The 17329-nt window shown below is 34.3% G+C and overlaps 1 protein-coding gene across 2 annotated transcripts in view; it reads right to left on the bottom strand.

Annotated features, from left to right (window-relative positions):
• The window catches only part of ANGPT1 (angiopoietin 1), a 252366-nt gene that overhangs the window by 65032 nt on the left and 170005 nt on the right, over window positions 1-17329 (bottom strand). Inside the window, exon 4 of one of the 2 annotated variants that reach the window (XM_007446535.1) lies at window positions 9913-10145. In XM_007446535.1, the coding sequence (XP_007446597.1) occupies window positions 9913-10145 (233 nt within the window). The remainder of the gene's footprint in view (window positions 1-9912; window positions 10146-17329) is intronic. The other variant, XM_007446536.1, reaches the window with a different exon arrangement.

Genomic DNA, 17329 nt, shown 5'->3' with positions numbered 1-17329 from the left:
CGTACCGAAAAAAAAAAAAAAAAAAAAAAAATAACATAAGGGATAAATTATATACTTTTAGAAAGGCATCATGGTATTATGGTGCAAATTAATTCATGATGATGATAATGAATTAAATTATTAGAAAAATCTTTTATGAAAACACTGCAGAAAATTTGCCATTATGATATTTTAAAATTTCCTTAAAATTTTACTACTTAAAGAGATACATTATGTGGAAAATATATTACTCATTACATATAATTGTAGGTAAATATATACATTTAAAAATTTTTATCTCTCTTTAATTTTTTGCTTCTTACAAAGGAGTCATATTTAAAATAAGCCCTACACCCCTGCAATCAACTGTTCAGAGAATTTTTTTTTTAACATCTTTATTGGAGTATAATTGCTTTACAATGGTGTGTTAGTTTCTGCTGTATCACAAAGTGAATCAGCTATACGTATACATACATCCCCATATCCCCTCCCTTTTGCATCTCCCTCCCACCCTCCCTATCCCACCCCTCTAGGTGGTTACAAAGCACCGAGCTGATCTCCCTGTGCTACTGAGATGTATAAGGTACATAAACACTTAAATCTATGTGGACATACATAGTACCCTATGTCATACATGGATTGCTAATTTTATGGTACTTGTTTCAGTGTGGAATAATGAAACGTGAAGTAATTCTACATATTTCTATTTTTGTTTGATTAGTGCATTTAAATAAATTTTCTAACACTCCACTAATGTGAAGTGACTCACATATGTAACTGAATGTATACAATGCATATTACACTTAGAGCAACTAAGAATGAAAAAAAATTACTAAAAGTTGAAAATGGATTTACACACAATCTTTGTTTAATCAAGTGATCATTCACTTTTTATAAAATTCATTTCTGTGTTTTCCCTTTGGGCACCCTGATGGGTAGTTATGAGTGCTACATGATCCTCGCCATTTGTTCAGAAGGTCATTTCATTAACAAAGATATTTCAGGTGTTTCATGTGTTTTAATTTCCCATATAATGTCTTCAGCCTGACTGGAATATGCTGATTTTGAATAAATGATTTCTCACGCATGTGGGAAGACTTAAAGGGCATCTTTTGTGCTCTGAGTGAACAAATAATTGATTTCAGCAAAAGCCATTAAAAATGGAATGAAAGTCCTTGGGCAATGCTGTAAAACATGGAGAGCAGTTGCCAGATGCTTTTGAAAACTGACCAAAAAAATGCCACTTTGAAGTTTTAAATAAGTAAAGGCTGTCACCACAGGTATGTCACTTTGGTTCTTACTCTTGTGGTGAGATATACTTGACGAACACTACTTTACTACCTGGGGGTATACATGGGTTCTACTCTAACTTTGGGTTTCCTCAGTCATTATGAGTGACACAAAATCAAGAGAAGATATGGAATGATTGATAGGAGTCATAAAATGCATGAGTTTGTCTAGGACACCAGGCAAACTCTAAGGTGTGCAGTACTTTTATGTTACGCAACGCGGCAGCAGCACTGGGACTAGAAGTCAGTTGTCCTTCTTCCTGTTCTTTCTAGGCTACCACGCCCGCCCTCTTGATGGCATATGTCATAGCTGCTCCAAGACACTGGTGAGGAAACCACCTCAATCTAAGTCCTAGTTCTAGGGACATGGGCTGGATTAATTTTGGTTGAGATTTGGTTTATTTGTGCACTTGCGAGTGTGTGTACACGGGGCCAAAGCAACCGGCAAAACCTTCCTTTAGAACAAAACTGTCACTTAAAATTAAACCCACAGTTCAGATTCACTGTTCTAAAGGCACTCACACTGATTGTGAAAACAGAATGTTCACACCTAAAATTAATTATGAGTACACTTAAAGACATAATAAAATTAAAAGAGGTTTGATTTAATTGGTATTAAATTTAATAATTTAACTTTATCATAAATTCATAAAAAATTTTATGATTTATTTATCTATTCTTGGTAGGTCACATATTAGTGTGATTCCTTACCAGAAATGGTCCCACTCAGAATGTGAACATCCAAGCCAGTAGTAGGATGAGATTCCAATGTACTTAGAAGCAGTCATATTGTTGGTATTCTTTAGTTGAAAATAAATGATGAGCTCCCATAGGAAGCTAAAAAAAAATCTTTTTAAATTAATTAATTAATTTTTGGCTGCATTGGGTCTTCGCTGCTGCACGTGGGCTTTCTCTAGTTGCGGCCAGCGGGGGCTACTCTTTGTCGCGGTTCGCGGGCTTCTCATTGTGGTGGCTTCTCTTGCTGCGGAGCAAGGGCTGTAGACATGCAGGCTTCAGTAGTTGTGGCGCACGGGCTTAGTTGCTCTGCAGCATGTGGGATCTTCCCGGACCAGGGCTTGAACCCGTGTCCCCTGCATTGGCAGGCGATTCTTAACCACTGCGCCACCAGGGAAGCCCTCTACAAATGTTTTTAATCATCAGTTTTAAAGCTTCTTAGCATCTGACTTTTAGAAAAATCTTAAGCTAAAAGTCAATCTTTTGTTTATATATATTTAAGCCCAACCATATAGTTGCAACATTTTTCAGGGTTTATTTTTCCTCTGTTCTTAAAGCATAAGAGATTTCATAAGGGTTTCACTCTATGGTTCCTGTATTATACACATACTGAATGATGTTAATAGAATGTTTTTTCCTTACTTTCTCTCTGAGTAATTATAGGTGCTATTTGGCTTAGTACAAAGTACCATAGCTTATCTGTAACTAGTATCCACTGTCCCATTTTGTCTCTGGACTTAGAGAAAAAAAACCCGTTGAATTGGACCTGAGTATCGATGAGTCCAGGAAATGATTTAGTTAAAATTATATTCAAAATATTTTGTGGTTCTTTGCTTTAGCCAACCAGGCCATGAAAGCACAAGAGAAGAAGGAACAGGGTTTGTTCACAGTAATGTTAGAACATCAAGGCAACACTCTTTTTTTCATGGTCTTTCACCCTGGTAACTTCCAGGCCCAGCTGGAATCAGGGGATATCCCTTTCCATTTCAGACAGTTTCGTTTCTGAAATTGAAACTCTAATTCCAAAAGAGAATTAACCACAAAATTTCAAATCTCCCCCAAAAGATGTGGTTTAGAAATAGTTCATGGGAGAGGTCAAGGACTGTATTATTTTTTATTTTGTTATCACTAGTTTGGCTATCTGCTATTCACACAATTTTTTTTTTTTTTTTTACGGAAATTATGGCTTTTCAAAAGGCAGATAACATGCTCCATCAAAAAGGAGAAACATACCATTTCCAAAAATAAATAGTCACTTTCCCCTTAAGCCATTAGGTTTTGTGAAAGGAAGTGCTAGAAGTGTGGTTCATTTTAAGGAAATTGTAAATGTTTGACATATAATTTTCTGTCAAGATAAAGCACTTCCCTCATTAAATGGAAACAAGTGCTCACTGTAGTGTTCAGCAGATGACTTCCTGTATTTTTCGTTCTCTTTCTACCTAATGTTAAAACGTGCATTACAAGTAGTCAACGGTAACCAAGTATTTTACTAAGTCAATAAAAATGATATTTTCTATTTTTATCAATGTTTATATGAGTAACATTCAAAAAGTTTTAATTTCCCCCCATCATCTGTGATGTTTTTAAGAGTTGTTCTTAACTCAAGGGACTTGCAGGAGTTCAAACTATCTCATCCCTTGACTGAATGATTTACTTCACAAACTCAGTAGACACTGCATAGGAGGTAAATTCCTTTCAGATGGTAGAATTATTCTGAGAACAGAGCCAAATGTCCCCTCGGCACTGGAAAGGAAGCAAATGCCTCATTTCCCCTTTTCAGAAGGCCAGAAGACCGAAAATAATGATCAAACGTTCTGTACCACTGCAATCAGCCTCTGGGAAAGATACTTTAAACCAAATAATTGAGATCACTTAAAAATTTGTAGTATTAATCATTATCTCTTTCAGATGATCTGAAAGAAACTTTTAAAATAAACTTCAAGAGAAGCTCCTTATGATTTGAAATTTTTATACTTCATATTAAGGAACTAAGTATATAAACATGCTCATGTCTCTTGGTATTTAAGTTTGTTTTATTCCTCTCTACTCTCTGTGCTTCTCTACCCAAAACTGATATCTACCCTTTCACATTCAACATTTGGATGTGGGTAGACAACATTTTCTGCTTTTACTTCATCTTACTCATTTTAGTCTTCAACCCATGCAATTGAGCTCTACAGTTTACTCAAACTCTCGCTATAGAAGGTAACAACCCAGTTCCAAAGTTCACTTCAGTCTGTTTTTTCATTTGACCTTTCTGCTTATTTGCCACTAAAATAAGACCCTTCATAACAGTCTTTTCTCTCTGCTATAACCCCTATTTTGGTCTCCTTTTTTCAGTCCCTTAAAGAACTCCCAATTTTCTGTCTTTGATTTTACATTCTTATTATGTTAAAATGAGTTCATAATGTATTATGCAATTTCTGTATGTTAAATATTTCTGTAATTCATTCTGTAAATTCTCTGAAATTGTACATAGATTTGTGTGCCTGGGTATTTGCACTAAGTAGGAAAGAAAGGTAGATTAGTTTTCATCAGATTCTTGAATGGATTTATAACCCCTAAATGGCTGAGTCATTGCTTTATACACACTTTCAGTGATTTCATTTGCTGCATGGCTTTACCAATTATCTCCTCTGAGGACACACCAATCTACATGCTCATCAGGATTTTACTACTGAACTCCTGACTCCCATTCCCCTACCTTTCAGAGTCTAACTGTCCCACAGTCACCTCAGTCCAATGCCTCAAACTAAATCCTCCCCCCAGAGCCTGTTTCTCTTCACATGTTGCTGATTTAAGAAATATCATCAAAATTAGTCAACCCAGAAACTTGGAATTTATAATATATTCGAGTCTACTTCTAAATAAGTGGTTATTTCTTGTTGATTCTAATTCTTCTTTATTCACGAATTTTCCCTTCACTTGCCTTTCCATTTGCCCTTGTTTGATCCTGACCTCATTATTTCTCTCCCAGAAGATCCTTTTGAGAATCTGATGAAAACCACCTTCAGTCTACCTTTTCTCCCCATCATAGTACGGTGGATAATGTACAGACTCAAGAACCAGACTCTATGGGTTCAAATCTCAGCTTGTTCACTTGCTACTACTGTAATATTTGGGAGTTATTTACCTTCCCGTGCTTAATTTCATTATCTGTCATATAAGGTTAATAATAGCACTTAGCTCATAGAGTTGTTATCATGATTAAATGATATGCAAGGGGCTAAGAAGATTGGCTCATACTATCTAAGTATTTGTTAATATTTTAATAATGGCAAAATATCTACCTGGTCCCTCTGTTTCCAAGCTTGTCAACTTTCTGATGCATTGTTCCTACGCTGTGACTGGGGTGATTTTTCTAAAATGATAAGGTCACCATTGTCCTTATATACTGACAACGACTCCTCACTGCTTTCAAGGAAAAAATTCAGCTTCTTTGATCTCCCTCTGTGGATCTCTCTAACCTCGCCTTTCACTGCTCTCCTGCCTTTGATTCTGAGAATTAGGTTATGCATTTAGGTGTACACCCCTCACACCCATTCTCATGACTCCTGGCAAATATGCATGTTTATGCTCTCTAGAGTATCCTCCGTTTTCTTCATTTTGAAGACTTAGCCACTGTCTCCCCATTAGAGCCATCCTGCCTGCGTTCTAATACTGCGTTCTAATACCTTTCTAGCTATGTAACCTTAGGAAAATACTCAAGCTGCCTGTGGAATTTATAAAATGGGGCTAACCACAGTAGTTCCCTCAAACTGTTATTGTGAGGACTAACTAAGTTAATACACATAAAGCTTAAGCCATGCCTGCATCATAATAAGCATTCAACAAAAGCCTTAAGAAGACTCTGCAGATGCGGGATTCTGCCCTCATCCTTCTGTCTCTATCATGATTTTAATATTCCTCCTGTGTGTTTCACTAGTCCCCTGGCACCCTGGCCTCACCACTAGCAAACAATTACAGAATATAAGTTTGTTTACCTATCTCTTTCCCCACCAAATTCCAGTTTTCTTGAAGCCACAGACAGTACGTCTTTTCTCTCTTCTCATTGTCTGAACAGTATCTGGCATATTATAGGAACTCAGCAAATCTTTGTTAAATAAAAATGGATGGATACCCTTACCCCAGAAGAGAATCTGAAACAAAACAGTTGCTGTATAACTATTTTTTAAATGAATGATAAATTTATGAATCATATCTTGGTATAGCAGGAGTATGTTCCAAGTTGATTTGGACAGTAAGACAATCAGCCAATGTAATTTTATGATGGAGCCTAAATACTATTTTCTTTTTCTTTACCTTTCTTTTTTTAAGGTTTGTTAGTAATTAAATTCTTGATCACATAATGCAAAGTTTGTCTGGTGTATGCTCAAGGTACGTGATGATGCTTTAATTATCTCTGAACAGAGATGACTGCTGAATGTTGACAGTCACAGTACCTGATTATCCTCCCCCAAAGAATTCCAAACCTTGTTTCCATGCCATTATCAATGTAAACTATTTAATTCCCACAATAACTGTGAACTGCCAAAAACATGAAGCAATCAGCTAAGCTTTGACACAATGATAACATTGAGAGCAATATTTCTTTAGTGTTAATGTTTCTAAGAATAACTGCAACCAAGTTTTTGCAGACAAAGGTTAGGCAAAAATAAATGTGCTACCCAGAAGTCTTACAAAAATAGATGCAATTCAGTTTGTAATGACTATTTATTTGCCTAAGGTACCACTATTGCCTGTTCAGAACAACAAGAGGAAGGTTTGTTGAACTAGTTCAGAAAATGTGTTTATTAATTGTATTTAAATATATCTCATGACATTAGATGTTTTAGTAGGAAAAGTCCTGTGAAACTAAACAAAAATACTACATGTTTTATACAAACCTCTTTTAATTCTTACTGCAAACTCATCAGGTATGTATTATGATTCCATTTTAGAGATTAGAAAACTGAAGCTAAAAAGAAGGGGCTTAGATGACTGTCAACAGTCAGAAACTCTACAGCCTTGTATTCAGACATTTTCTTTGAAAGAAATTTTACTTATAGATAGCACATCATAAGTTTTCTTGTGTTTAGTTTAATCTTGTCACTTGGAGGAAAAGGAAGGAATTAATGTTTAATGAATCAACTGTGTCACATTCTTTTGTTTTTATATGCAGTATCTAATTTAATCCTCTCACTATCATTGTGAAGCAGATATGAGTATCCTGACTTTTTATAAATGATGAGACAGCTTCATAAAGATTACATTAGTTGCCAATGACAGAAAAACCTCAATAGAAATTTTTCTCTTGCTTTGTAGTATTACATTCAGGCTGTCTCCATAAATGACTGACTGAGTCAAGTTAGAAAGAGAGGACCCTTAAGGTCAATTAAAATTTTTAGTCTTTTGGATTATGACACAGTTCATAATGTTTTTGGAAAATCTTTCAGAAGACTACTCTTTGCATTTTGGAAATATACATTTTAGAAAAGTGATACATTTACTGTGATATATTGATTTAGGCTTATCTGCATATATTTATATTTAAAAGTAGAACATTTATATATAATCTTTGATAAATAATAAATCTACTTGATAAATAAACTTTTGGTCTTAAGTAGGGAGAGATTTTACTTATGTGTTTTAGAATTCAAATGAAATAAAAGTTCATTTTAGTAACTGATATTTAGTATTATGAAATTAGTCATTTAAGTTTTAAATTCACCATAACCGAAGACTATGGTGCCAGTGAAAATGAAGATATGCAAAGAAGTAAAATCTTTATGGAAAACTTAGTGAGAGACATTTCCCATTTTTGTGTCTCTTATGAGTTCTTAAATGACCAAATACTTAGTAGAATACTTAACTGTGGGATTAAAGAAAAAAAAGATTATTAAGAAGCAAACAAAATCTATGATTATAAGAGCATAGAATCCATTGGATAATAGGGCAATAGGCTTACATTAAGATTACAAATCCTATAGTTAAAGCAGGATTTATATTAGAATTTTATCATTAAAAGGAAAATAAATGTCCAGAGGTCTGAAGTATTAGACAATTTCTGTCTCACTCTGTAGTAGTAGTATTATTTTTTGGATATGCTATATCATAGACACAGTTACTTTTCTCATACCCTGAGTGGATGCTATGGGTAGCATCTATCAGGAGTGCCATAATAATTGTTCAATAAAATATGTTTTTTGAATTGAACAGATGTTTGGTTGCCTGACACTGCACCCAAAGACCAAAACTAGCCAGGAATTTTAATTTTGAAGTCACCCTCCTGCCTCCAAAAGCTTAAAGACATATTTATTGGACAATACTTAGAAAAGAAGTGAAATTATGATAAGCAGGCAGACATATGAGCTCTGTGAGAATCAACAGGGCTTGATATTTCTAACATCATAAAAAAAAAGAATTACTCAACTCCATGTGCATTACGTCTCAGGAGTCTCAGGATGATAAGAAAAATATGTTTTCAATCTTTCCCCAAATGTATTCAGTTCAATATGAGAATAGATATGTCTCATATTAATACTTAATTTCTAAATACTCATGAGCTCTATTAAAATTCTCTGGCAAAATTCTACCATGCTTTCCTTTCAGTAGACTCTAACTCAAAGTTTTGTCAGGCTCTGACTGATTAGCAGGTTTTTTCTTTCCCAATCACATTTCTGAGCACACCCAAATGGAGCTCTGGGAACTCACTGTTTAAAAAATATTCTTTACAAAGTATATTAAGGGCTTGTTTAGATTATCTAAAGGAGATATAACTCAAGGTAATGGAGTGTAATAGAGAAATGTGAAATGTCTTTAAAGCAAGATCACTTAATATGGAGTTATCCTCTATATTCATATCTATTCACGAGAGTATGGAACTGAGTATTTTTTCAGATAGCTCAAGTCCACTATTAAATTAAAGGAGCCACCAATTATGTATATTGCATATGCACACTGAACCATTACATGAATGATCACATAAGCCACAACTTAATGACAACCATAATTTTCAGATGTAAGTGGTGTTCTCTTTCACTCATCACCATTTACCATTCTGTGTTCACTAACAGAAAGGCTGATTAGTGAGCAGAACTACAGAAGATGACCTTAAGCTCCAAACTTTGAAGAGCTCTCCTGAGGCTCAGGTGAGGTTCTGCTTGAAGTGGACAAGTGCACACAGAGGCATTTAGTCAATAATTGGTGGGTGGATGGATGGACAGATGAATGTATGTCTTCTAAAGAGACACAGGCCTGCAATATTTCCAATGATTAAATGGCTCCAGATATTCTAGTGATATTAAAAATTTGTATTTCCATGGTCATGAAGACACCCCAGAATAAATCTGCCCATATGCCCGGTTAGGTCTTCTCCACACAGGACTGTGTAAATAATCTTAATACAGACTTTTAGTAACAAATATTCTTTCTTCCTCATAATAGTTATTAAGAACTTCTATATCTCCTTTTCTCTGCAGGCAACTCTTCCCTGTCCTCCTCTGCAAAAAGAAAAGGTGTAAAATGGGAACTCTCCTGAAACTCTCCTCAGCACTCTGAACTAATCTTTTAATATTGGCCAATCTCTGTCCTGTATAGTTAAGTGTCTAACATCATGATACCAAATATTTATCCATGAAAATATAGTAGATTCTATCTAAGGCTAAAAGACCAGTAAAAAAAAAGAAGAAATTAGAAAGTCCTTTTAGAAAGATGTTGTAGAGTCAATATTCAAGCTTATGAATACTCTCTCTGAAGTTAAAAACATGAGAAAATTGTCAGTGTAACTTCATGAAATGCTTCTAAGAATAAAGTTCTTTTGCTGCTTCTACACAGCAATTGATGCAACTAAGAAAGTTATATTGAATATTTGCTTGCTCCATAATTAAATAAGATATTTACTATACCAAAGTAAGAAAGAAATTCTTACCACCTTCCTTAGTGCAGAGGTTGACAAGGTTATGCACTGTGTCCATCAGCTCCAGCTGCTGCTTCTGAAGGACACTGTTATTGGTGGTTGCTCTGTTCAATTGTTTCTCCAGTTCCTGGATTATATATGTTTGACGAGTAACCAAGCCTTGAAGATTCTCTTTCTCTTCCTTTAAGGTGTCCAATTCTTCCTTGTGCTTTCCCTCCATTTCAAAGATTTTATGTTCTAATAAACTACAAGGAAGTGAAGATAAAATTTAGTTTTAAAAATGCTATAAAAAAAACCTGTGATTCAATTAGTTCCTGAGTTTATTTAAAGTGAGAAACTTTAGTCAGGTATTTCATCATGGAAATACATTTTAAGTGAGAACTCAAAAAATATATATATGTAAATATAAATATTATATATATATATATATATATTTATATATACAGCATGTGAAATGAAGAATTATTAGATCACTTATTGTTAGAGTAACGTTTATTTCCTGGGGTGTATCTTATATCCAGGGTGGCTGACTTGGACCCTGTCTGCAGAAATTATAGTATAATTTTCATTAAAGAAATGGGTACAATAAGAAATAGAAACAACAGTTCAGAAAAATGTATGAACAAAACATAAATATTTACTTTGCTTCATTCATTTGGGATTTTCAAAACATTCACAGTGAATAAATTTCACAATAGTTTCGTGATGTCAAGGAAGAGCAAATTGATGCAGAAATCACAGGACCAGAAAGTAAGCTATCTAAAGTCACAGTGAATTATATTTCTTGGGATTTTTGATATCTGGTCCTGTATCATAACCACTAGCTTACTTTATCTCTCAATCTAAGCTTTAGGATAAGGCCTAAAGGCACTGCAAGTTGCAAATCACTGAATACTTGGTTCCGAAAAGGAAGACCGTGTTAGGCTGGTGGCATGGTCTTACAAAAGGACTTGGGAAGCTTTGCTCAGAGTGATGCAGTCTTCAACTGAGAGCCGTCCTCCTCTCAGAGCTCTTCACAGGATACTCCCTTTGCTTATTACACATTAAAAATGATAGAGAATGCAGAAGCACTCTTGGATCCTAGCAACTGACTGGGAATAAAAAGCATTTACATTTTATAGAGTGTATAATATACTAGTATCCCTCAGAGAAAAGCCTTATTCAGTTTTCTCAGTTCCATTTTCAGAAGGTTCAACCAGTCCTTAGTTTACAAGGTGTTATTCAAATGTAACATACCAGACTGGGCACTTAATTTACCTTGGAGAAATATAGCACCGAATCATTCCTGTAAGTTTTCAAAAAGGGGACACTAGGGAATGTTTTAAACTTAATACTTAAATCATAAAATGTATAGTGATTTGGGGAAAATGTGACAGTTATTTATATTTTTTAAAGAGTATTTTGGAAATGAAAAATTCAGGCAAGGAAGTCAGAGTAAGATGAGAGTACCTCTAAAGGAGTAGGCATGATTCATTGTCTTATAGTGTTTTCTTCTGTGTCAATAACTTGCTGCTGGAAAAGTTAGTAGTTAAAAAACAAACAAAGCTAAACAAAATAAAACCAAAAGCCTTTTTATTGGTTAAAAAGTTTACCCACCCACTGCTTTAAGTGATTAGTGTACTTGCTATGGATGTCAGAGGAGGTTGTCTCTGTGCCCATTAATTTTTGGCCTTCAGATCTGAGAATTAACCACAACGGATGCTTTAGCTCTTGCTCAGTTTACTTTTTAATAATTTTTGTTTCTCTTCCTAGGGTAATGATCAGATGTTAAATGCCCATAAAATAGAGTCAGTTAACTTATGGGAAATTTTTCTTTTAAATTCACAAGAGTTATATAGTATACTACCAAGAAACCTTAGAATTTAATGTAAAGAGCCAACATTTGGATGTACAGTCATAAAATACTGGATAAAAATTCTGAATTACCATTTTGTTCCTGAAATAAGATGAGCACTGGCCTTTCAGTTTTCCTAATTAGTAGGTAACATCCTGGCTTGAAAAATATCATGCTATAGTTGTAATTCATATTTATTAGTTGCTACGTGCCAACAGTGCTCTCAGCACTATGTAAAATATAAAATGACACTATTCTTACTCTAAGGATTCATTTTTAGAGAGAAATGAAATGACAAAAATGAAAGAAAAAAACCTCAAATGAAAAAAAGCAGCTATAAGAAACTTCTATTTCAGACATAACACTTTTTTTTTTTTTTTTTGCATACGTGTTTTGACACTTTCTACTTTTGATGCATTCTTTGTTCAAGAAGACATATACTAAAAGATGGCTACTATCTGAGATGTCAATAAAGGAGCTTTTTGTCTGTTTTGTTTTGATTTTCAGGATATTTTGGAAAGAGATGAGAATGGAAAGTTGATCAAAGAAGTCCTGGTACCAAAGGAAAAAATTCTCAACACTGGCTTGTGGAAGAAAAGGTCTGCATTTCCCAAGTAAAAGGAGTATACACTTAGCATGTTGGAAAGAATGTTAATTTTCATAATTCACCAAACAACCCTAATGCACCATGACTACCAGTTATCAAACGATATCAACATAGCCTGTCATGTTAAAATAGATATTCATGTAAAATAAAGAAGGAACTGCTCAGGGGAGTAAGAAGCCTGCTGTGCATCAGACAGCTCACTGGATTGGGAATGAAATATTTCATTAAAAATAAATATGCATTAAAAACTGTAAGCAAATTGGAAACATGTCACACTGTTTCCCAAATGGCAGGTCTTAGCAGTTAATTATCTCTTCTAGTCATTTTCTCATCTTATTTCTTCACTTGGATTCTCTTTAATAACTTTTGTACTCCAGTAATTCTCTATTAACTTTATTTACTAGAGATACCCTTTATATTAATGACAACTTTTCAGACTTCTTCAGGCAAAACTGATACCTTTTTGATACCACTCATCACTCCCTTCCATCTTCTCTTCATATCTGGCTTCCAAAAATCCTATCCTCTTTTCTTTGATACTTCTCATCCATTAGTTATTGTCTACTTGGGAAGTCAGCCCGTCCTCACTATATCCAAACTGGCTTGAATCCAAAACTCTTCTGCCAGAAAATATTCATATACCATCTCCACTTACTAATCACATTGTTATAATACACCATTTTAGTTGTGTAGCATTTTAAAACCCTTATCTCCTTTGATTCTTAAAGTAATATAGTGATACAGAGTGAGTAGATGTTATAAGCCCCAGTTAATAGGTAAGAGTCTAAATATCTTGTGTAAAATTGTGTACATACTGTGTCATAACCAAAATAAAAAGCCATGTCTTCTAACTTAGACTAGAAATCTGCCCATGACAACCCAGTGCTATGAAAACTAGCTTTAGTGTCTCATCTCTCTGATTTAGTATAACATAATCTCTATCTACTTCCACCCGCTTATATTTTGCCAAGAATCAAGGCATCGACTTAACATCTCTTTAGTATTTGCTGCTCTCCGTCTGGTTATTTTTGGGAGCTTGTCTTTCACAATATTTTAACCTATCCATCTTTTCCACATATAAAAACAAAATTTCTTTGCCAAGCCATTTTTTAAAAAAATCTGAACTGAGATTTTCTTAAATATCACTCTGCCTTAACTCCTCTGCCATTAAATTTAATTTTCTTACTCAATATATTGATCATATCCCATTTTGTGCTGAGGCCTTTTATTGTTTCTCTTGCTTTTCCCTATCCGGGTCAGCTGGGAGAGGCCAGCTCACCTAGGCACGGAGACTTCTATATACAAAGGTTGATCTGAAGGACAACATGACAACTCCACTGTCCTAAATTCAATTGGCAAAGTAGTCATATTTTCTCTATGATGGCCTTCAGCAGCAAGTTTAGTTTAGGTTTAAATGCATAATCCAAAACCTGGATATTGATTCCAAACTCCAGTGTACTGTTTTCTAGAGTGCATTCAGTGTATTTTTATTAGGCATTCCATTGTTGAGTTCTACTGTCAAGTTTTGGGGAATGCTAAATTAAATAAATAATTTTATTATGATGCATCCTTTAGGATTAGTGTTCCATGGAACAACAATTTATGAAACTCTGCACCTATATCTATTCAAATTGAACTTAAAATCCAAAGACAGAGTTTCTCACAGGATTCTCAATACTTCACGTTTCTCATCCTTCTAGAAACACTTTGAGAAGAGACATGCATAGAATTTGGCACTTAACTTCTAGTTTGAAGCAGAGGTGCACTTTAATGAAGAGTAAAATAAACAAAATAATCAAGGCCTTTAACTTCAGCAAAAGGCTCTAATTGAGTATATATAAAGCCCTATTCGAAGTTTTTGGTTGACTTTTTCCCCTAATTTTCACAGTCTGCCTCCTCCAACATATCTTACTGGAAATATTTCAAATCACTGAACACATCTTGAAGCTTTCACAGAAAAAGCTCTCCCTTTCAAATTGTTTCCCACAATAGGGTTCTTAACATAGCAGCAACTGAATTCACAGGAGTGACAGTTGCCTAAGCTCTATGTATATAAGTATAGCCCTCAAACAAGGAGGAAGATGTTAAAAAAAATACAGAAACCTTCTCATTTTCATGTCTGAATCTCCTTACAGATGTTTCAATTTTTAAATTATTTTTAATCTGTATGGTGTCAACACATGTTGCAAATATGGGTTTTTTAAAGAATGATCTTTTTCCCCCATTCAAGCAAGGGCACAGTAAGTTCAGGTTAAATTTATACTTTAAGTTTCTAACTTGAACACAGTAAATTTTCTCTCAAACTTCATATTTAATATGAAGCTAAGCATTTCTGTAATTCAAATGTGGAACAGAAGCATAGATCACTACAAGTAAACATTGTCAAATAAATTTTTTAAAGTTTGGGGTAAATAAGAATAAGCTAAATATACTGTGGAAGCCAGAAACCAAGAAGAAAAAATATGTATAACATAGAAACATAGTTCTTCTGTAAAAAATAGGTTGAACGATAAATGACAAACTAGAGAAAATATTTACAACATATACAACAAAATTTTAACATCCATTAAAGAGCTTGTATTAGGAAATAAAGATATTAGATAAACAATCTAATAGAAAAATGAGAAACATACATGAATAGGCTCGTCACAGAAGAAGAATGCAAATGGTCAATAACCAGGAAAAGATGCACAATATTACCTCTCGGGTAGACAAGATTAATCAAATGGCTAGCAAGGTTTGGGGAAGCTAGAAAGCCCATGCACACTTGGGGAGAATGTCAAATTTGCAGATAATTTGTTAATATCTTTGAAAATTTAAAATAATCACGTAAAAGTTCTACTAAATTGTAAATTTTAGTGCATCTCGAGCAATGAATGAGTTATATGTGTATATAGTTACATGTGTAATATATCTATGATAAATTGTTATAAAGTACAAAACCCTAGCATCTTAAAAATAGTTACAATCTATACACATACACATATATGATTTAAATATGTGCTTGTGCATATGTGTAATTGTATATGGGTGTGTATCTCTGTAAGCACACAGATAAACATGCACACTCCACATACACATGTATAATTAGTATATTCATTAAGAAGTCTGGAAGAATAGGCACCAAACTGCCAATCTGTTAATGACGATTCTCTGCAGGGGGTGGAGGAATACGGAATTTGGGACTCTGAATTTCAATTTATACACTTTTATAAAATTTAAAATTTAAATCAGTTAAGTTTGTGTTGATTTTTTAATCAATCAGAGAGATGTGGTAAACAGTCATGAGTCTAGACTCATGGTCTGAGAAGATGTTGTCTAGAGATGAAAAAATTGGGTTGAATTAGTGAACCTCAAAATGTGGACTGATAACCTTGGCTGCCATGCAATGGGCTTTTGGGGATGCAGAATAGTGGTATAAAAGCCATCTGTATTTTATTTATGTTAAGAACACTGAATATGTTTACAATATTTAATGTAAACTATGCGATCTGTTTTCCATTAAAATATTTTTTAAATTGTATGTGTGTTTCTGTGTACATAGATAAATGACATTTATTGGGATATTTGCCAGTTCATTTGCCAGTTCATCAGTCAACATTCAAAAAGCATTTAATACTCTATATACTATGTGTAGAGAACTGTGCCTGGGAGCATGAAGACAGAAATAAATAAAACACAGTCTCTGTGTTCCAGAAGGTCACAGCCCAGTAGTAGAGATACACACACACAGACACACACACACACACACACACACACACACATTACAATGTGATGGGATAAGTGAAGTAATGGAAGGAAAAAACAAGGTAGAGTGTTATCACATAAGTTGTAATGAGCAAATCTATTTGGCAGAGTCAGAAAGTTTCTTGGAGGGGTAATATCTGCACTGAGTTTTGAAGGGACAGAAGTTTGTGAGTTGAATAAAGGACTACAAGGCATTCCAGACAAGGCAAACATCAAACATGTCTGAAAAAACATCGTCTTCAGTGATACTAAGAACTAGTATGATTAAATACTTATTATGTGTTTCAAGCACTGCCCTCAGTATTTTATATGCAATAACTCAGTTAATCCTCACATGACCTCAATGTACAACTATTATCATCATCCCTGTGTTACAAGTGAGAACACCAAAGCACAGAGTTTACACAACTTGCTCAATGTCACACAAGTAATGTGTGGCCGAGTTGTTTACAGCAGAATCAAGGCAAACCCAGGCAGTCTGACCTTAGAGCTCCTGCTCTTAGCTATTAGACCATACTTCTAAAATATAAGAAGACTTCTGAAAGTAAGGCTATAAAATTAAGATTATAATGATCATGGACCATGTTCCATGCTAAAGAACTTGAACTTTCCTCAGTCCCTTACAGAGAACGAGAAAAGGGTTGGGCAGATGCTATCTAGAGATTAAAAAGTTGTGCTGAACTAGTGTGTGTGGAGACCTAAAAAAATGGGAAAAATAATCTGACTTGAATTTTAGAAAGAATTTTAGCAGACTCTGGGATGATAGGTTTGAGAGACATGAGGTGTAAGCCATGCAAAGAGGTCACTGCAATGGCTAAGACAAAAATTGATGGGATTTTGACCTAGGACAGAGTCAGAGTAAACAGAAAGAAAAAGATAGATTGGAAAAACATTTAGAAGATGGAATTGACAACATAAACAGTGACTGATACGTTGTGATTTTACTTTAGTATTTTGTAAAGAACTTATCAAATGGAGGATAAATTTGATTAGAAAGACTGTGATTTAACTTTTCATTTATTTAGGCATATTAAGTATTAAAAATCAGTATTTCACTATTCCATTACAAAAATTTGTTAGCAAGGTATAATTTAGTATCTTGAAATTATACACACTTCAATAACTTAAAATTAACTTAATAGCTTCCCATAACCTCTAGCTAGAAGATAGATGGAGCTTGTCAAATAAGTTCAGTGGGGCTTCCCTGGTGGCGCAGTGCTTGAGAGTCCGCCTGCCGATGC

The sequence above is a fragment of the Lipotes vexillifer genome, unplaced genomic scaffold (assembly GCF_000442215.2).
Source record: "Lipotes vexillifer unplaced genomic scaffold, Lipotes_vexillifer_v1.1 scaffold327, whole genome shotgun sequence".
Lineage (NCBI taxonomy): Eukaryota > Metazoa > Chordata > Mammalia > Artiodactyla > Lipotidae > Lipotes > Lipotes vexillifer.
Note: the sequence above shows the minus strand (reverse complement) of the source record. Positions and strands in the feature narration are given on the sequence as shown.